Below are 17,053 nucleotides of genomic sequence, written 5' to 3'. Positions count from 1 at the left end.
GGGCAAATCAGCACGAGCTTGCGAAAGCGCAAACGCCCGCGCTAGCTCACGTGAGGATTGCAGAGCAAGAGGACCCTAACATCGATTCCCTTCTTGGTAGCATCTAGATAAGCCTTTTCGTAGGCCTGCACATGCTGAGCAATGTCGAGGGGAACATCTGCCGGGCTGACGGGCACCTCTACAATCTGGACTTGGGAACGCGTATTGAAATCGTTCCAAAAGGCATTGTAAGCGGGCACGCTGAGCAGGATGCCATCCCCCGCATCGCACAGCGCCCAGCTGGCATTGTCCAGGATGCCGGTCGCGCCGGATCCGATGATGATGTGTTCTGGTTCGAGCGCGGTGATGAGGCGGGTGTGATGGTGCTGTCCGGTGAGCGGTGGTACACCGTCTGGCACCTCGTTGAAGAGCTTGCACAGCGCCACTGCGCGTAGCGTAAAGCGGGTGAGCGGGGGTGAGCGGGTCGAGTGGGGCGAGCAAGGTGAAGCGCCCATGGTGACCAGCAAGCAGATCACGTGGCACGGCACGGCACGGCACGGCACGGCTTAGCGAAGCAGCTCACCCAGCAGCCTCTGAGATGCAAAGATGCGGTCTGCGTACTGTGGGGGGTGCGTGCAGCAGTGTAGCGAGCGCAGATGAGTGGTGGAAGCATGCGCTCAGCATGCGCACGAGTGATCACAGGAGCATCGCCGTGTACGCACCGTCAACTCCCTCGCATTCAAGTCCAGATTGCCTTGAGCGTTGAAGAACTGCGTGGAAGGGAATGCACGTGAGCCCCATGAGGTTGCCCTGCCCTCTGCGCTGCCCTGCTGAACGCACGCTCGACATGCGCGCGCACACACACACCCACCCACACCCACCTTTAGCAGCTGCCCTCGTAGCAGACCATTATCCGCCACGCCCAAGATGACGATGCCGGTGGGGTTGTCCCGCTCATCGTACACATTCCTCGCCAAACTCATCTTTCTGGCAAAATCCGCAAACTCGGCCGCATTTCTGGCACCTCTGGTCGACAGGTTGGCGCGTGGCCCGCTGCTGGATGCGCTGCTGCGATCGGTGGAGAGTAGCGATCCCATCTTTGCTGCTGCGAGTTGTGTGGAATGGGGTGGAGTGGATGCTGGGTGATGGAGGGAGAGAGAGGGAGAGGGAGGGGAAGAGGGGGAGAGAGATAGACCGTGCACTCGTCACCTCGTCACCTTGACCGCGATTGTGCTGACCATGCATGTATACGCACGCACGCACGCACGCAGCACGCACGCACGCAGCACCCATCGGAGCAGTATTCGAGGAAGAAGCGCTCGCGCGCGCGCATCAGCAGCATCGCATGGCCGATATGTGTGAATTGAATGCGCCGCGGCAATCTCGATCCGCATGCACGCGGCCTTCATGCGTCAATCAGCAGCCAGCGCGTATGGCGGCGGCAGTCGATCGTGATCACGCGGTCGAGTCCTTTGACTTGTGTCTATGTGTCCGTGCGCGGGCGGAGCTATATAGCAGCAACAGCAGCACGTTTTATATAGTCGCGCAATACATGTACATGTATATATAGCAGAAGAGTAAGCATCTGCATGCATCAGGCTGTTGTGTGACCTGCTTTGACTGCGAGGGTTGTGTCGGCATCAGGCCATGCTTGCGGACGAGTCACGTGCCGCGCATTGCATTGCGACCGCATTTCGGATTCAAAATTGTGATTTTGATTCAACTTTGATCAGGATTTTTTGATTTTGGTCGGCCGCGGCCCCGCGCAGGAAATGGGAAGAAAGGGCGCGGGCGCGGGCGGGCGCGTTGATCGATCCAGCTGGAGATGAGGGGTAGAGCGCACGCACGCACGCTACCTCGTCTCGACTTTTTGACTTTGTGACTCCACCTCACACCACTCACACCACCCACACCACCCACACACTCACACACTCACCATCACGCACACCAGCACACCCGCAGCACCGCCACTCAACACGTTTTCCCTCTGCTCTGGCTCGTCTTTGCGCGCATACAGCAGGCTGGTCTGTGTGCGCCCCCGCCGCTTCGCTTCATCGCTCCTCTTTGGCGCCAGCAGCAGCAGCAGAACCATGTCCCACTCGGCTGCTGTCCCAGCTGTCCAGCAGCAGCAGCAGCTCAAACGAGGCCAAGAGGTTGCGAGTGCGCATGCAAATGCGAATGCGGTGCAGCAGGGCGGTACGGAGCAAGACGGCCAGCAGTCATCCAAACGTATCAAGCTGGACACGGACATGGGGAATGCGCAGCAGCAGCAGCAGCAGCTCGGCGAATCCAGTGCCAACGTCCACACCGACGCCAAGGCCAGCACGAGTGACAGCGTTGATGGACCCGTTGCAGACGCAGACGGAGACGATGATGGGCGAGGCAGGGACTTGCGACCCAATAGAAATGTCGGGCAAAATGTCAGCTTCGATAGAGGTGGAGGCGAGAGCAGAGCAGTGGGTGAGGATGGTGAAAGGGGTGCAAGATTGCCGGTGAGCGAGCGCGGGGTGCTTTGGACCAGGGAGCGAGGGTGCAACAGCGCGCGAGCGCCGATCGCGATCGCAATCACTCACGTGCTCGTACTGCACTTCAGAAACGCAAAGTGGCCATCTACTTTGGCTACTGCGGTATCGGTTACTCTGGTCTGCAGATGTGAGTGGGTTGGTGGAGGGGCGGGCAAATCGCGCGATCCACCTTGCCCGCGGCATTGCGTCTCACGCTCCGCGCTTCACACTCCACCACCAGCAATCCGGGCGTCAAGACGATCGAGGGAGACATTTTCGATGCCTTTTGCAAGGTGGGAGCAGTCTCCAAAGAGAACGCTGTCAATCCCGTCAAGGTGAGTCCTCGCGTCGGGGAAAAGTAAAGCGCTGATCACGGTGGAGGCGAAAATTGACACGGGCTCCTGCGCCCGCGCCCGCGCACAACCCAGGTCGGCCTTCAACGAGCCGCTCGAACAGATCGCGGCGTGCATGCCGCTGGTAACCTCCTCACACTCAAGCTCATCTTAGAGGCTCCCAACCTGCCGCAAGGCGGAGTGGTGGGTGCGGTGAACGATCTGTTGCCGGAGTATGTGCGCATCTGGGGTCTCACGCGCGTGCAGAACAGTTTCAACGCCAGGACATCCTGCGACTCGAGGATGTACGAGTACCTCTTGCCCACGTACGTCTTTTTGCCGCCCAAACCAGGAAGCAGCATGCACGATCTGCTCAAGCACTGGCACGACAAGGGCGTCGAACATGGTAAAGACGTCTCGCTGCTGGGCCAGCTGCTGCAGCATCCCTTTTGGAGGAGCCAAGGGACGGAAAAGAGCTATGCGGAGGATGTGGTGCACAAGAAAAAGTGGAGGATGGATGGGGAGCATGTGGAGCGCGTAAGGGAAGCCTTTCAAAAGTATGCGGGAAGTCACAATTTCCACAATTACACTGTGGGAAAGTCTTTTAGAGATCGCAGCGCGCATCGCGTCATGAAACATCTCGAGGTGCGTGGTCTTGTGTTGGGGGGGCTGTTTGTGCCCGCGTGTGCCCGCATGTGCTGCTGACGCGACTGCTGCCCACAGATTTCCGATCCCAAAGAGATCGATGGGACGGAATGGCTGTCGATCAAGTTTCACGGACAGTCCTTTATGCTTCACCAGATTGTGAGTGGCGCGCGCGCGCAAACGCACGCGCGCACCCACGCAAGCCGGCTCATTCCTGTCCGCCTTCTCTCGATCGGCAGCGCAAGATGATTGGCCTGCTGGTGCTGGTGGGACGCACGGGAGCACCAGCATCGCTGATTCCAGAGACGTATGGACCTGCGCGCATCCACGTGCCCAAAGCGCCAGGATTGGGCCTGCTACTAGAAGAGCCGCTCTTTGGCGGCTACAATCTCAAGGTGGCCAAAGTTCAGCCGGGGGCAGAGGAGCGATCGCCCGTCACTTACAAGGACTTTGCCGAGCGCATGCAAGCGTTCAAGCAGACGTTCATCTACGATCGCATCATCAAGACGGAAGAAGAGACTTCGGAATTCGCAAAGTGGCTCAATTATCTGGACGTCTTTCAAGGTCCGGATTTCGACTATCTCAATCCGCGCGGAAACATTCCGCAGAGCGCGATTTTGAAAGTGGGCGAGCAGAGAAGAGCGGCGGGTGGACAGCCCAAGGGGGCTTTTAGGCCCGAAGCGGTCAATACGGGCACGAGCGCTGCGCAAGAGGGCGCTCAGATCGAGATCGATAGCGAAGATGAAGATGCACAGGCTCTTCGCGGAAAGATGGACGAGTTTGATGGGTGAGGCGGGGCGAGGGGGAAAAGGGAGCGCAGCCGTTGCGATGGGGCGAATACATGCGATGAAAGAGAAGCGAGCGAGCGAGCGAGCGTGCGCGATTCAAAAGATGGTGCCGTCGCTATCTATGGTCTGCGAGGCACGGTGCTGCGTGTGTTAGCGCTTTGCGAGAATGCAAAGGATCGCTCCTCTGCGCTCGCGCGCGCGCCCCACTCACGATGGGAGGAGCGCCGTCTCGTTTCTGCTTTGCGATTTCCCTTCCTCCTTTCCACGTAGCGCTCTCTAGCACCTGTGCCAGTCTGAGCTGCTCGCTGCTCAAGCCCAGCTGATGGCGTATACCGTCGGCGATGCGATCGAGCAGGACGACTGTCAAGCTTCTCCATTCGATCACTGCTTGATGCGAAGGTTTGAGCGTGGGTATGCCTCCGCCGCCGCCTCCCGGTTCGCACGAGCCTGCATCGTAGAGTGCTGGGCGAGGTACGAGCACGCCCAGGTCGATCAGCAGACCTCCTGCGAGGCGATGCGAGGCGGGGCGATGGAGCGAGTGAGCATGGGCGCCGAAACAACACCCTTCTCCTCTCACCATTTCGGTATTCTGGCAGACCAGTCTGAGCCTCTTTGCCCATCACTTGCCAACCCAGCACTTTTTCCAGCGGCTCGACGATGCTGTAGCATAACCACTGTTGGGGGGGTTATCGCTCGCGAGCGAGCGCTTGTCAACAGGGGCAAGGGCATATGCGCGCGCGCGCGAGCGAGCGAGCGAGCGAGCCAGTCAGCCACTCACTTGTGTCAGCTTGTGAAATGGAACGACGCAAGCGGGGTCGGTCTGGTCGATGTTCAGCTCTCGGGCCAAGGCGTGACAGGACCACGCATCGCCCAGACTCTTGCCTTTGAGGTGCGTACGACCTTCTGTGGGCCATACGGGTGCCAAGCCGACGATGAGGGCATGCCAGAGCGTCGAGAGTTGGATGTGAACCTGACCCTGCTCATCTCGCGTGGTGCTGGGGTGCGAAGCGAGGTAGTCTGCGACGGCGGCGGGGGTTAGCAGAGTGAGCGACTTCCAAGACTAGCTTGCATCTTCCATCACACCACACGCCCCTTCCCCCCCTTTCCCCAACGCACCGATCAGGTAGCCGGGTCTGCGATGAGAAGCATCGTCTGCTCCACCTCCACCTCCACCACCACCACCACCACCACCTGCAGCAAAGATGCCGTGCTGATCGCTAGCCAGCGTATCTCCGAGGTTCTTGAGCAGACCTGCTCTGCCTTGCAATCCGTCCATGGGATTAGACGGGCTCACTTGCATGCCTTGTGCCAGCTGTTCGGGTGTGATGCGCTGCAGAGCTTGCGCTGCGTGGCAGAAGCGAGTGAGGGGGGGGATGAGTATGAGCAGAGTTTGGCGGGGAGTTTCCGCGCGAGCACGGCAGTGCAACGGGGCCACGCACGCACGAGCCTACGCACCTCGAACGGATGATGCGTCGCCAAACAGGCCTCGCTTGAAGAGGTGAAGGGATGCGATGGCCAAACCTTCGCTTCTACCAACGCGCTCGCCCGTATCAGGCTCCTTGTATGCCCAAGCAGCACCAGCACCCGCATCCAGCAACACCGACACGATGAACAGATCCACCAACGAGCGAGCTTCTTCCAGCGCCGGCGAATCTGTATGGGTATCGGCATTGGCATTGGCATTGGCATTGGCGTGCGCATGCGCATGCGCACGCGCATTCCACTGCGATCGCATAGCAGCGATTCGCCCTTCTCCAAAGTGCCTCCACCTGCCGTGCGGTGGAATGCTGTCGATGTTCGGATAATCGCGCTGCGTTGCGCGCGCAGAGGAAAGGTAGCATGGAGCAGGTGGGTGGGTGAGCGGGGTGAGCGGATGGGTAAGCGGGGTGGGTGAGCGGGTGTGTGAGGGCGCGAGCGAGCAAAGCGCATACAACCGCGCGCACACGCACACGCACACGCACCTTGACGATGGATGTGCAGTAGCGCACGACGTCGGGCAGCTTGTCAGGCTGGTAATCGAACCAATCCAGCTTGCCTTGTTCAGCCAATTTGAACACGCTGGCGCATCGTTCGCGAATGGCAGGCAATGAGCGCAGATATGTCTCGACGTCGTCGTCGTTCGACATGGCCGGGAGGGGGTTGGTTGGTTGGTTGGTTGGTTGGTTGGTTGGTCACGTGCGGGTGATGGTGGTGATGGTGGTGGTGGTCATGCTGGGGGCGCGCGTTTGCAGAGATAAGCGCGGTGTTTAGGTGTGCGTTGACGGTTGATTGTTGGGTGCGCGCGGCGTGCACCGCCACGTTTGTCCGCGTCCGCGTCCGCGTCCGTGCGCGTGCTTGTGCTTGTGCGCATGCAGGCAGGCATGGCATGGCATACGGGCGCGGGCGCAAAAAAGCAAGTCAAGTCAAGTCACGGGCTCACGGCGCAGACATTCAATTGTGATTCACATTCACATTCACATTCGTGCAAACGTACATTGTGCGCGCAACGCAACCACCACCATCTCCCCGCCCCCAGCCCCCTTGCTCGCGCACCACCAACACCGCCACCGACAACACCTCCACCTCCCCCCCTCTCCCCCTCTGCAGTAATGTCCATCTTTGACTACACTGCACCATGTGAGTACCCTTGCTGCGCGTGCAACCTCCCTCGCACGCATTGCTCACGCAGACCACTTCCCTACTGATGCCCCCCCTCGCGTACTATCAGGGCCAATCTACGGTGTGACGTGGTCCAATGCTCCATCCGCCCGATCACGCAGCGAGCTGTACGCTCCACGGACAGGCATGGTCGCAGGTGCAGGTGCAGGTGCAATAGGAGCTCGAGTGGCCATCAGCAGCTTTGTGGAAGAGGCGAACAACGAGGTGCAGGTGCTGGGAGTGAGGAATGGCAGCGATGGGTGAGCTGCGTGCGCGGACGCGTGGGTGGGCGGGCGCGTGCAAGATGTACAACAGCTCACATTCACATTCACGCACACGCACTCGCACACCCACTCGCACACGCAGGCCGTATTTCGATGCGCTGGCCAGCACTCCGCATCCCTATCCCGCTAGCAAGATAGCTTGGCAACCATCCACGCTGTCCAGCGGCGATGCTTCAGAAGCTTGGCAGGACAGAGAGCTGCTAGCCACCACTGCAGATTGTCTGAGGATATGGGAGTGCGCTTCGGATCAGCAGCAGCAGCAGCAGCAGCAGCAGGATGAAGAGGCGGCTGCTAGCAGCGGCGGTGGTTTCGTTGGCGCTGCGCATACACGCTTGCCCTTTTCGCTCGTGGAAAAGAGCGTGCTGGCACATGTGAGTGGCGCAGCGAGCGAGCGAGCGAGCGTGGGCGGGCGGGCGCCCAGCCAGCCAGCCAGCCGAGACCTCATCGCCATGCGGGCTGAATTCCGACTCGATGCGTGTGCCCTCCCCCAACAGGCCAGCAAAAATTCCACCTCACCACCCGCGCCCTTGACGTCGTTCAGCTGGAACGCTCCCTCGCCGTCACTCGTCGTCACCTCCTCCATCGACACGACGTGCACCATTTGGGATCTGCCCACTCGCACAGCTCTCACGCAGCTCATTGCGCATGATCGAGAAGTGTACGACGTGGACTGGTGTCCAGGCTCATCGGACGTGTTTGCGAGCGTGGGTGCGGATGGGAGCGTGCGCGTATTCGATCTCCGGTCGTTGGAGCACAGCACCATCATCTACGAGACTGGCGCGCCGCAATCCAGCAGCGCAAGTTCTAGCAGCGGTGGCGGTGGCGGTGGCGGCGGCGGAGCAGGAGGTCGCAACGGCATCATGCCGTTTCCCCTGCTTCGCATCGCCTTTAATCCCTGGGACGCAAACTACCTGGCCACATTCGCAGCGGACACCAACGTCGTCTCTATCCTCGATGTCAGGGCGCCCGGATCGCCCATTTTGGAGTTGAGAGGACATGCAGCATCGATCAATTCCGTCGCTTGGGGTCCACCGGGTGCGGGAAGCAGCTCTTCGTCGAGCAAGGGCATGATCAGCACGACGAGCGATGATGGGCAAGTGTTGGTGTACGATTTGGCATCTAGCACTCTTCGCAGCGCATCGGCCCAAGGTAGACGGTCACGCAACGGTCGAGGAGGAGCAGGAGGCGCGACGAGCAGCAGCAGCGAACAACCTTCACCGGCGCACACGCCAAGCACGTCCTACTCTGCTTCTCCTGCTCCCAGCAGCGGCGAACAAGCAGCAGCAGCAGCAGCAGCGCAGATTGGAGGTATGGTGGAGAATCCGGTATTGGCGCACTCGGTGGATGCGTGCGTGAACAACTGCGCGTGGCTCAGGCCGTTTGAGAAGCGCAGCAGCAAGGCTGTTGTGGCGACGCCGGCGGCGGCGGCGGAAGATTACTGGATGGCCGTCGTGTCGGGCAGGAATCTGAGAGCGTTGGCAGTGTAGCGTGGAGCGTGGGCGCGCGTGTCGACCAGATGCCATGGATGTATACCCACGCGGAGAGAGAGAGAGTGCGTGCGTGCGTGTGTGTGTGTGATGTGTGTGTGTGTGTGTGTGTGTGCGTAAGTGTGTGTGTGTGTGAGTGAGAGTGTGCGCGCGCGCGCGCGCAGAGTGGAGGAGCGCGAGATGCGCCGCGACTTACGCGTCACACTCGCGACGCATGCACATGCGCCTGGTATTCCCCGTCCCTTCAACTTCACCACCACCACCACCACCACCACCACCACCACCACCACCACCACGACGTTGCGCTGCGCTGACTGAGCACCCACCATGACGGCGCATCGTCACGCTTCTCAACTTCAACTGAGCGTCGCTCGTATCCTAGCGACGCGCTTTGAGCGCGTATCGACGCGCTCCGTGCACCTCTTGACCGAAGTGTGCCTTCGATACGTGGAGCTGCTCGGCAGGAGATGCGCGGAGCGTGGAGAGCATGCGGGGAGAAGGAGGCCGAACGCTTGGGATGTCGTTTGCGCATTGCAAGAGGTTGCGGATGTGGGGGAGGTGGTGCAGTGGTTGCAGCAGCAGGGCGGAGCCAGGGCGCCGAGTGGTGCGTCTAGCATACAGGGTGAGTGGCAGTGGGGGCCCGCGCGGCGGGCAGGCGGAGAGAAGAGGGGGCCATCGATTTCCCCCCCATGCATCCATCAGCTCACACCTCGCACTCGCCACAGACGTGCGTGGTCAAGAGGTGCATTACGCGGCGGTGCCGCGGGAGATTGTTCCGGATCTCGAGCTGATGAGAGTGATGGAGGAGCACGAGGAGGAGGAGGAGGAGGAGGAGGAGGAGGGCGAGGGCGAGGCAGAGTCGTCCGACTCTGTGCCACGAAAACGACGCGCAATCACACCGGATTGGTTGCCTGATGAGCACGTTGTGCTGCACGATGTCGAGCATGCTGGTCGGCTGATCGTGCAGCGCGACGACGAGCAGAGGGTGGAGCGACGACAAGGAACGCCGACGGAAGTGCAAAGACCGCAGACGGGCAGGATAGCGTGGGAAGCGTCGCGAGTGGACGATCTGCCAACGCAACACCACGACCACGCTTATGCGCAGGATGCGCACGATGCTCCTGCCCCATCGTCCATGCGAGCATTCGCCAACGACTATCGCACCTTGCTGAAAGAGTCTTCCAGCGCACCTTTAGCCACGCTAACGCCAAGCTCATCAGCCCACGCCTCTTCGCTCGCAACACGACGATCATTGGCGCTCTCGCTAGCCAATCGTCGACGTTTCGAACCGTCGGATTCGCTATACGAAGGCGCATCTGCTCGCCCTACGTGCTCCCCATTCGCACCAGCTCCATCCCATCTCGTCACATCTAGCGGCGCATTTGCCCCTCTCAAGCCGGATGGCCGGTCCACTCACCCAATCGCCTCTTCTTCGTCCACCACCAACACGGCCATGCGTGCAGCCGTAGGCACCGCGCTGTCTCGTCGTGTTCAGCGGACCAAGGATCCGCTGCCTGTATACGACGCGGCGGGCGTCGAGCGAGTCTTTCACGGCGCTCCAGCATCGCGCGAACATTTCAAGCCCCTCGTCGATGTGGAGAATGCGCTCTCTGCAGCGATCAGGTCGCTCTTGGCAGATTCGGCGCGCGAGGCTGCTTGCGCCGCTGCGCTCGCGAGTCAAGATGAGGGTGCGATGGAGGAGGAGGAGGAAGAGGAAGCGGTGCTGGATACGCATCGAGCTGGCGCACTGATCGCTACCAACCCGCTCGCTGCTCAGCAAGCCATCACCGCATCATCTCACGTCCTCAACTCGGCAAACGAAGAGAGACCAAAGGAGGGCGTCTTGGTGCACACGTGGGATTGGACGGCGCGAGACTACAAGGATGTGGATGCGCTGCCTGGCAAGCGCATTCGTGGGGCGTAGATGCACACGATATCCCCAGCCTGTATTGTTCCGCTCGCATCGATGCGATGACATTGCGCCCGTCTACAAGTGACGTGACATGTTATTGCGCGCGTCCACAAGTGCCAAGTCGTTGCGCGCACGCGCACGCACGCACCTACAAAAAGTGCTCGAGCTCGAACTCGATGGCTGAGCAAGGGTAATCCACACCAAAGGCTTTGAGGACGAGCGGATGCACCACCCCGAGGGAACCGATCCGAATCGCCTTCGCCTTGATCGGAGTGACGGCAGACGAAACGGCTTGTGCGGCTTTTGCAAGCGCAGAAGGAGGTGGTGCTTCTTTGCCCTGTTGAGGAAGCGGGATGGAGGGGTTCGCTTCGGACGCTGGTGGTGCTGTCGAAGGTAGCTCCACCGCAGCAGGGTCCTGATCGCGCGAATCTTTGCTGGGAATGTAAAAGATTGCCGCTCCTCTTCCAGGCAAAAAGGTGGAATCTGTTTGGGTGGGTGGAGGGGGCGTGACGCAGTTCAGCAAGGGGCCCGCACCACGCGCACGCGCTCGCACTTACCGTCGGCTTCCTCGATGTAGTAGTTGCCTCGCGCTCGACCTCGCGATACTTGCAGCTTGCGCATGACCAGATCCAACAGTCCATGCACCACCTCAAAAGCAGCTTTTTTATCCTCGTATACCGCAGAGACGTGCCGCTTGTTGATCGCGCCGCGTTGAGGATCGCGGTCATGCGCATCCTTGACCGCAATGTCCGACACTTCAAAGACGCGCAGAGGAAGAGCGTGCGCTCGATTCTCTCGCAGCGTCTTGAGAATGCCTGGCAAGAGCGAAGTGCGAATGACTTGGTACTCGGCAGTCTTTGGATTTTCCAAGACTACCGCCGTGCTTCCATCATCGCTGCGTCGCAGATTGGCAAAGTTTTCGTCGTGGGAGCACTATACCGGTGCGGGAACGCGGCGAGTCAGTTTGGGGGGTGGCTGCCTGGCTTTCTTTCGCGAAGTCAGTCGACTTTTTGCTCACCAAGATCAAAGGAAGCACTTCGATCCACCCTGCATATGCGCATTCCCGTCTGACCAGATCGCTGAGCTTGTTGATGGGCAGCGGCTGCGCGACGGTGTTGGTCTTGGGAAAGCGTCGTGGCAGGTTGTCAAAGCCATACGCCACGGCCACGTCCTCCATCAAGTCGCACTCGTGCATAATGTCCGGCCTGGTGCATGGCACTGCCACCTCTACTACATTGGCATCGTTGGAGACGCGCGCAGAGTGTCCCATGCGTGCAAGCAGCGCCACGATCTCGTCGGAAGAGAGCGCTAGACCGGTGCAGCTGTTGATGTAGGACGCGCGAACAGTCGTCGATCGCGATGACAAGTCGGGCGTCAATGTGCGCGATCCGTCTGCCGAGATGACTGCGATGGGTTCGATGCTGGGGGGGGGGGGGGGGCGTGTGTGCGTGCGCGCGCGAGCGAATCGAGTCAGCACCCAGCGTCCGCCCGCCCGCCTGCGCATCCATTCCCCCTCGCCTCGCCCAACTCGCGCCCAACTCACACGAAAGGCTCCTCGGTGTACTCTGCAAACATGGCGACGAGAATGTTGAGAGCAAAGGCCATCTTTGTCTGATCAGTGGCTGTCATGTCGATAAAGACGTTGCGAGTGTTGAGGGTGATTTTGGAGTGCTCAGAGTTGATGATGGGGGGAAGGGAGCAGACGGTACGATTGCTGTCGAGGATGACCGGGTAGCGCGGCTTGTCCGCGATGATGGAGAGGTAGGGCTTGAGGTGACGATCCGCCTCGAGCGTCTTCATCAGCAACGGCCCATCCATCACTTGACCCGGTCTGTTGAGCGGCGCAAAGGAAATGTCGCTGGGTGGCAAGCCTTCGTAGGTGAAGGGGCCAGAGATGGTGTCCAGATCGTGCGTGCCCATGGACAGCAGCGTCCTGCGTCTGCCCAGATTCTGATGCAGCTTGTCCTGCAAGTCGATGAAGCTGGCATAGTTTTGAGGAGTGAAGCGCACGCCTCGCAGCACCGCACCGGACACAAAGGGTCGGATGGCCTTGACCTGGGGGAGGGGAGCGGGGAGCGGGGGGTGGAGTGTGTGTGGTGAGCGTGTATGCGGGCGTGCGGGCGTGCGGGCGTGCCTGCGCGGCAGATGAGATGACCACGCCGCCACTCCCACTCACGCTATCCTTGACGTGCAGCTGGATGACATTGGCGGGTGCAATGGCTCTCAGCAAAGGCTGCTCCTGCTCGCCCAAGAACACTCGCAATGCGCGCGAGATGCCCTCTAGACACAGCAAATCATACCGATTGGCTGGAATGTCGATCTTCAACTGCGGCCTCTCGTTTGTCCCCGCAACCTCTTGCGTTGTATCTTCATCCAACTCGATGCCGAATTGAAAGCACAGCTCGTCGAATGCCTTTGTCGTGTACTCTTTGCCCAGTGCCGCAAAGAAGTCTGCCTTGTCCAGCGTGACTGTCGGCATCCTTGCGGGGCGCTGGCGTGTGTGTGTGGGTGTGTGTGTGGGTGTGTGTGGGTGTGTGTGGGTGGGTGTGGGTGTGTGGGTGGGTGTGTGTGCGTGCGTGTGTGTGTGCGAGTGTAGTGCGCACGAGTCGCGAGTGCTTGGTGATGCATCGAGCCAGTCAGTCGTGAGTCTTGAGTCAACCTTCTCTCTTTGTCGCAGTCACGAGTCAGGAAGATGCCGCTGCGCTGCAGTCGCGAGTCGTGATCGAATCGATGCTCGCGCCCGAGTCACGAGTCTAGCGCGCCCCGCGCAGCGCACACTTTTTCTCGCGCGAGAGAGTGTGCGCTATACGCCAGGCGTGCATGTGCGGGTGCGTGTGCGTGTGCGTGTGCGTGTGCGGTGATGCACTCCATCAGCACCTCCACGCCACGCCCCCTCTTTGCTCTCTCTCCCCCCCCCCACCACCACCACCCGACGACATGTCGCACATCAAGGATGTAGCCACAAGCGGCGTGTCGTCGTCGTCGTCGTCATCGTCAGCTTCAGCCAATGCTGGTGCTGTGTCCGCCTCCGCTTCAACAACCACCGACTTTCTCGCCCTCGTCGTCGATGTATCGCCGCTGTCGTGGACCAGGTTGAGCGGCGGCGGCGAGGGGTTGCGGCTCATGGCGAGAGCGCTGGATGAGATCATCATCTTTTTGAATGCTCACGTGGGTTTGCAGCACGGCAATGGAGTGGTGATCTACGCTGCGGGCAATGGCGATGCGTGAGTGGTGGAGCGGCAAGCGGCAAGCGGCGGGCGGCGGGCGGCGGGCGGCGGGCGGCGGGCGGCGCGGGCGTGGTGCACTGCTTGTCTCACTCACCCGCGTCTTTACGCACACGCTCACGCACACGCACACGCTCACGCTCACGCACGCGCTTCCAAAGGCGCCTCATCTACTCGACGCTGGAGGCAGCGGCAACAACAACAACAACGACGGCAGTCACTTCAGATGCCAACACATACTCGCGCTTCGCTCAACTGGAAGAGAGCGTGCGCGCAGGCGTAGCTTCCTTTCTGCGTGACCTCACCATCGAGCAAGCAAGGGAGGATGTGGCCATCGTCACTGCCGTCGCTCGTGCTCTATGTTGTGAGTGAGCGGCGCGCGCAAGGGCACTCACGACTTGCAGGTACGTACGGGCCCCGCGCTGACCCGCGCACGCGCACAGATCTCAATCGGCTGGATCCGACGGCGGCAAGCGCGGCAGCAGGCATCAACCCCGAAGCAGGTCGCACTCCTTCCCACTCGCAGCAGCAGGGCAAGCGCATCCTCATCATATCGGCATCGGAAGATCAATCTGGACAATACGTGCCCATGATGAACTGCATCTTTGGAGCTCAGAAGCGTGGCGTAGTCATCGACGTTTGTCGCCTAGGCGGCGCCGGCGAGGCATCTCGAGAAGAAGAAGAAGAAGGAGAGAGTGATGGCGCAGCAGCAGCAGCAGCAGCACCCGCTTCGTCTGCCTTTCTTCAGCAGTCCACCTACCTCACTCGCGGCAACTACATTGCCCTGCACCATCCAGCGCATCTCCTCCAGACGCTCCTCTCGGCATTCCTCCCAGCAAGCTCCATCCGTCCTCACCTCGTCATTCCGAACTCTTCCACCATCGACTTTCGCGCCAGCTGCTTTTGTCATCGCCGCATCGTCGAAGTGGGCTACGTCTGCAGTCGATGCTTGTCCATCTTTTGTTCCCCAAGAAAGAGCTGCGTCACGTGCGGTGCTGCTTTTGGAAAGGAAGTGGAAAGATTCAAAAAGGAGGCACGGGCGATGGGTGTGGTGCTGGTGGAAGGGGGGGAGGAAGAGGAGGAGGGAGATGATGCGATGCGTGGGCACACGCGCGGCGTGTGAGGCTACGTCATCAGGAGCAGGAGATTTATATGGGCGCAACACTCACACGGGCATTGGCTAGCGGCACGATGCACGCCCCGTACGCCCCGCACATGCGCATCGCAAACCGCAGAGTGTAAAGGATGACATTTGTGTTGGGTGACGCAAGAATACAATGGAGGGATCTGATGCGCGCGCGACGGCGCGGCCGATTGCGCTGCTGCTGCGATGGTGGTGGTGGTGCGCGCGATTGCACTCCTTGTGGCTCTTGTTCCTCCTCCTCTCTTCGTGCGAGCGATTGCACTTCTTGTGCCTCTTGTTCCTCCTCCTCTCTTCCTGCGCGCGATTGCGCTTCTTGTGGCTCTTGTTCCTCCTCCTCTCTTCGTTCTCCCTTCCCGCGCCCTCGCTTCTATTCCTCTAGTCTTTCGCTTCCCTCGCCTCCGCTTGCCCCTCCCACTTGTGCTTCCCCACCACCGCTCTCGAATCCAGCAGCAAAGCCGCGCAGGTACTTGATGACGCATTGCTGGTAGTGAAACATGAGGAGCTGCTTATTGGGCAGCTCCGACTCGTCCTGCACGCGAAAGTGAGACCGATGAATGACTTGTCCGTGATGAGCTCGACGTTTGAGCATCTTTGGCATAAAGTAGTGCACGATGAGGTCTTCTCCCTGCGTGCGTGCGTGCGTGCGTGCGATGAGCGCGTGCGTGCGATGAGCGCGTGCGTACGAATCGTGCGAGCATGCAATCGTGCGCACTGCACTCACTCTCGGCCACAGCGCAAAATCGCCATTGTCGTACGCACGATGCATGGCATGATTGAGCGTGATGCCGTGCTCCGTCAAGAAGGGATACGTGACCTCCCTGCCCACGATTTCAGTGTAGTACTGCGAGCCGAGGGAGTGGGGTGGGTCAGAGTTCTGGGCAAGCGCGATTTGTACGATCATCCGCAACACACCTCTGGTCGACTTTGAGGGATGATGTGGGCCGCAACGCACTCTTCTGCTGGGTCGCCCGTCAGCAGACACGAAAAGTCTCGCACCGCTACACGGAATCGGAATGCAGACTGTGGGGATGGCGAGTGAGCACGGGGCAAGCGAGACATGGTCAGGTGCTGCGTGCGCGCGCGCTTACCTGATTCGTGCTGGAGCGACTCGAGTGGCTCATTGTGCTCTGCTCCGCATCAGCAGCGGGTGCTCGGCGAGCGTACTTGAAGCGGGGCCCCTTTGTGTAGGTGAAGGGTTGCGCTTGGCCATCTGTGCAGGGGTTGCGTCGTGGAAGAGCAGTTGGTGCGTGCGCACTTTAGCTTTGGAGTGGGGGGCAGGGCAGGGCTGCACCCGCTCATCGCTCTGCCACGCAGCTCCGGGCGCACCCCACACCCGCTCCCACGTTGTTGCACAACTCACCTGCGCGAGTGTACAGGAGTCGAACGACTTGATCCGCACATGCCAGCAAAGATGCCTCATCCAACCTTGCCCCATCCGCACGACTCAGCGTGCCATCCTCCACCACGCACACGCCCACCATCCATCGCAATAGCTCGCAGCAGTCTAGCGCTCCGCATTGCAACAACCACTCCAGCGGGACGTGACACAGTGACTGTTCGCTGGCAGAGCTCACGACGATGTGTCTGCCCCGCCATTCATCGATGGCTTTGGGATACGTCTGCATGGCGCCGGTGCGCGCGGGCGGGCGGGCGCGCGCGTCGTGTCGGATGGTGATGGTGAGTGATGGGGGAGAAAGTCCTGCCTGCATGCGTGCTCGCGCGGATCGTGTGTGCGCGCTCGCTTTGCGCGGCACTGCCTCACGCACGCACGTACGCGATGCGCAAAGAGATCTGGCAGCACGTGATACGTTGCGATTCTCGGTGATTTGCGCTCACAAGTCAACATCTCACGACTCTTCTGACTGAAACATGTTTTTGACTCTTTGACTTTTGACTCGAGACTGTGACTGCTTTGGATGCACTGCGTGCGTGCATGTTGATTGCCTAGCGCAACAGCAATCGTGCGCGTTGAGCTCTGCATCCGCAACGTCGAGTGCGCCTTGACTACTACGCCAGAGCAGAATCTTGAGGTTTGAGACGCACGCTACACTGACGTATGGATCGAGGCATCTAGGCCGGGGAGACGGGCTCTCGACTCAGGCTAGCGGACCGAGCGA

General features: G+C 60.4%; 8 protein-coding genes across 8 annotated transcripts in view; 4 read left to right on the top strand and 4 right to left on the bottom strand.

Moving 5' to 3' along the window:
* The window catches only part of IE81DRAFT_317172 (PLP-dependent transferase), a 4,045-nt gene extending 2,900 nt beyond the window's left edge, over positions 1–1,145 (bottom strand). Inside the window, exons 1-4 of the mRNA XM_025512576.1 lie at positions 861–1,145; positions 702–749; positions 563–599; positions 51–424 (exon numbers count right to left, since the gene is read on the bottom strand). Coding sequence (XP_025367184.1) covers positions 51–424; positions 563–599; positions 702–749; positions 861–1,076 — 675 coding nt within the window. The 5' untranslated portion in view covers positions 1,077–1,145. The remainder of the gene's footprint in view (positions 1–50; positions 425–562; positions 600–701; positions 750–860) is intronic.
* Positions 1,146–1,842: 697 nt separating this feature from the next.
* IE81DRAFT_325955 (pseudouridine synthase) lies at positions 1,843–4,327 on the top strand. Its single transcript, XM_025514671.1, has 6 exons — positions 1,843–2,471; positions 2,573–2,631; positions 2,725–2,818; positions 2,912–3,460; positions 3,539–3,619; positions 3,700–4,327. The coding sequence occupies exons 1-6, from the start codon at positions 2,070–2,072 to the stop codon at positions 4,249–4,251; spliced, it is 1,737 nt and encodes a 578-aa protein (XP_025367183.1). The 5' UTR covers positions 1,843–2,069; the 3' UTR covers positions 4,252–4,327.
* Positions 3,978–6,460, bottom strand: IE81DRAFT_325953 (DUF1688-domain-containing protein). Its single transcript, XM_025514670.1, has 7 exons — positions 6,210–6,460; positions 5,704–6,058; positions 5,365–5,592; positions 5,027–5,265; positions 4,826–4,922; positions 4,460–4,752; positions 3,978–4,374 (listed from the first exon to the last, which is right to left on the bottom strand). The coding sequence occupies exons 1-7, from the start codon at positions 6,372–6,374 to the stop codon at positions 4,345–4,347; spliced, it is 1,407 nt and encodes a 468-aa protein (XP_025367182.1). The 5' UTR covers positions 6,375–6,460; the 3' UTR covers positions 3,978–4,344.
* A 184-nt stretch (positions 6,461–6,644) lies between these two features.
* Positions 6,645–8,716, top strand: IE81DRAFT_325952 (WD40 repeat-like protein). Its single transcript, XM_025514669.1, has 4 exons — positions 6,645–6,864; positions 6,956–7,145; positions 7,252–7,540; positions 7,664–8,716. Exons 1-4 carry the CDS (start codon positions 6,837–6,839, stop codon positions 8,654–8,656), a joined length of 1,500 nt encoding a protein of 499 aa, XP_025367181.1. The 5' UTR covers positions 6,645–6,836; the 3' UTR covers positions 8,657–8,716.
* A 205-nt stretch (positions 8,717–8,921) lies between these two features.
* Positions 8,922–11,051, top strand: IE81DRAFT_325951 (hypothetical protein). Its single transcript, XM_025514668.1, has 2 exons — positions 8,922–9,278; positions 9,382–11,051. The coding sequence occupies exons 1-2, from the start codon at positions 8,984–8,986 to the stop codon at positions 10,578–10,580; spliced, it is 1,494 nt and encodes a 497-aa protein (XP_025367180.1). The 5' UTR covers positions 8,922–8,983; the 3' UTR covers positions 10,581–11,051.
* IE81DRAFT_325950 (putative FRS1-phenylalanyl-tRNA synthetase, beta subunit, cytosolic) lies at positions 10,563–13,239 on the bottom strand. Its single transcript, XM_025514667.1, has 5 exons — positions 12,745–13,239; positions 12,112–12,623; positions 11,587–11,989; positions 11,126–11,501; positions 10,563–11,051 (listed from the first exon to the last, which is right to left on the bottom strand). Exons 1-5 carry the CDS (start codon positions 13,045–13,047, stop codon positions 10,717–10,719), a joined length of 1,929 nt encoding a protein of 642 aa, XP_025367179.1. The 5' UTR covers positions 13,048–13,239; the 3' UTR covers positions 10,563–10,716.
* A 266-nt stretch (positions 13,240–13,505) lies between these two features.
* On the top strand, positions 13,506–14,915 carry IE81DRAFT_349620 (transcription factor Tfb4; the record flags this gene model as incomplete). Its single annotated transcript, XM_025516419.1, has 3 exons — positions 13,506–13,792; positions 13,954–14,156; positions 14,236–14,915. 3 exons carry the CDS (start codon positions 13,506–13,508, stop codon positions 14,913–14,915), a joined length of 1,170 nt encoding a protein of 389 aa, XP_025367178.1.
* A 15-nt stretch (positions 14,916–14,930) lies between these two features.
* IE81DRAFT_325947 (hypothetical protein) lies at positions 14,931–16,414 on the bottom strand. The gene is made up of 4 exons (XM_025514666.1): positions 16,025–16,414; positions 15,849–15,956; positions 15,658–15,777; positions 14,931–15,561 (listed from the first exon to the last, which is right to left on the bottom strand). Exons 1-4 carry the CDS (start codon positions 16,055–16,057, stop codon positions 15,304–15,306), a joined length of 519 nt encoding a protein of 172 aa, XP_025367177.1. The 5' UTR covers positions 16,058–16,414; the 3' UTR covers positions 14,931–15,303.
* Positions 16,415–17,053: the final 639 nt, after the last annotated feature.

Source organism: Ceraceosorus guamensis (genome assembly GCF_003144195.1).
Source record: "Ceraceosorus guamensis strain MCA 4658 unplaced genomic scaffold IE81scaffold_83, whole genome shotgun sequence".
Classification (NCBI taxonomy): Eukaryota; Fungi; Basidiomycota; class Exobasidiomycetes; order Ceraceosorales; family Ceraceosoraceae; genus Ceraceosorus; species Ceraceosorus guamensis.
The sequence above is the reverse complement of the archived record's forward strand: the minus strand, read 5'-3'. Positions and strand labels throughout refer to the sequence as shown.

Bases quoted from the DNA above. Each gene is read 5' to 3' on its own strand.
- IE81DRAFT_325955 (XM_025514671.1), top strand. From the start codon at position 2,070: ATGTCCCACTCGGCTGCTGTCCCAGCTGTCCAGCAGCAGCAGCAGCTC. The intron at 2,632-2,724 runs GTGAGTGGGTTG...CTCCACCACCAG, and splicing joins GGTTACTCTGGTCTGCAGAT to CAATCCGGGCGTCAAGACGA. The intron at 3,620-3,699 runs GTGAGTGGCGCG...CTCGATCGGCAG, and splicing joins CCTTTATGCTTCACCAGATT to CGCAAGATGATTGGCCTGCT.
- IE81DRAFT_325953 (XM_025514670.1), bottom strand. From the start codon at position 6,374: ATGTCGAACGACGACGACGTCGAGACATATCTGCGCTCATTGCCTGCC. The intron at 5,593-5,703 runs GTGCGTAGGCTC...TCTGCCACGCAG, and splicing joins CGACGCATCATCCGTTCGAG to CGCAAGCTCTGCAGCGCATC. The intron at 4,753-4,825 runs GTGAGAGGAGAA...ATCGCCTCGCAG, and splicing joins TCTGCCAGAATACCGAAATG to GAGGTCTGCTGATCGACCTG.
- IE81DRAFT_325952 (XM_025514669.1), top strand. From the start codon at position 6,837: ATGTCCATCTTTGACTACACTGCACCAT. The intron at 6,865-6,955 runs GTGAGTACCCTT...GCGTACTATCAG, and splicing joins CTTTGACTACACTGCACCAT to GGCCAATCTACGGTGTGACG. The intron at 7,146-7,251 runs GTGAGCTGCGTG...TCGCACACGCAG, and splicing joins GTGAGGAATGGCAGCGATGG to GCCGTATTTCGATGCGCTGG.
- IE81DRAFT_325951 (XM_025514668.1), top strand. From the start codon at position 8,984: ATGACGGCGCATCGTCACGCTTCTCAACTTCAACTGAGCGTCGCTCGT. The intron at 9,279-9,381 runs GTGAGTGGCAGT...CACTCGCCACAG, and splicing joins TGGTGCGTCTAGCATACAGG to ACGTGCGTGGTCAAGAGGTG.
- IE81DRAFT_325950 (XM_025514667.1), bottom strand. From the start codon at position 13,047: ATGCCGACAGTCACGCTGGACAAGGCAGACTTCTTTGCGGCACTGGGC. The intron at 11,502-11,586 runs GTGAGCAAAAAG...GCACCGGTATAG, and splicing joins AAGTGCTTCCTTTGATCTTG to TGCTCCCACGACGAAAACTT. The intron at 11,052-11,125 runs GTAAGTGCGAGC...CCACCCAAACAG, and splicing joins CTACATCGAGGAAGCCGACG to ATTCCACCTTTTTGCCTGGA.
- IE81DRAFT_325947 (XM_025514666.1), bottom strand. From the start codon at position 16,057: ATGAGCCACTCGAGTCGCTCCAGCACGAATCAG. The intron at 15,957-16,024 runs GTAAGCGCGCGC...CCATCCCCACAG, and splicing joins GTCGCTCCAGCACGAATCAG to TCTGCATTCCGATTCCGTGT. The intron at 15,562-15,657 runs GTGAGTGCAGTG...GCACGCACGCAG, and splicing joins ATTTTGCGCTGTGGCCGAGA to GGAGAAGACCTCATCGTGCA.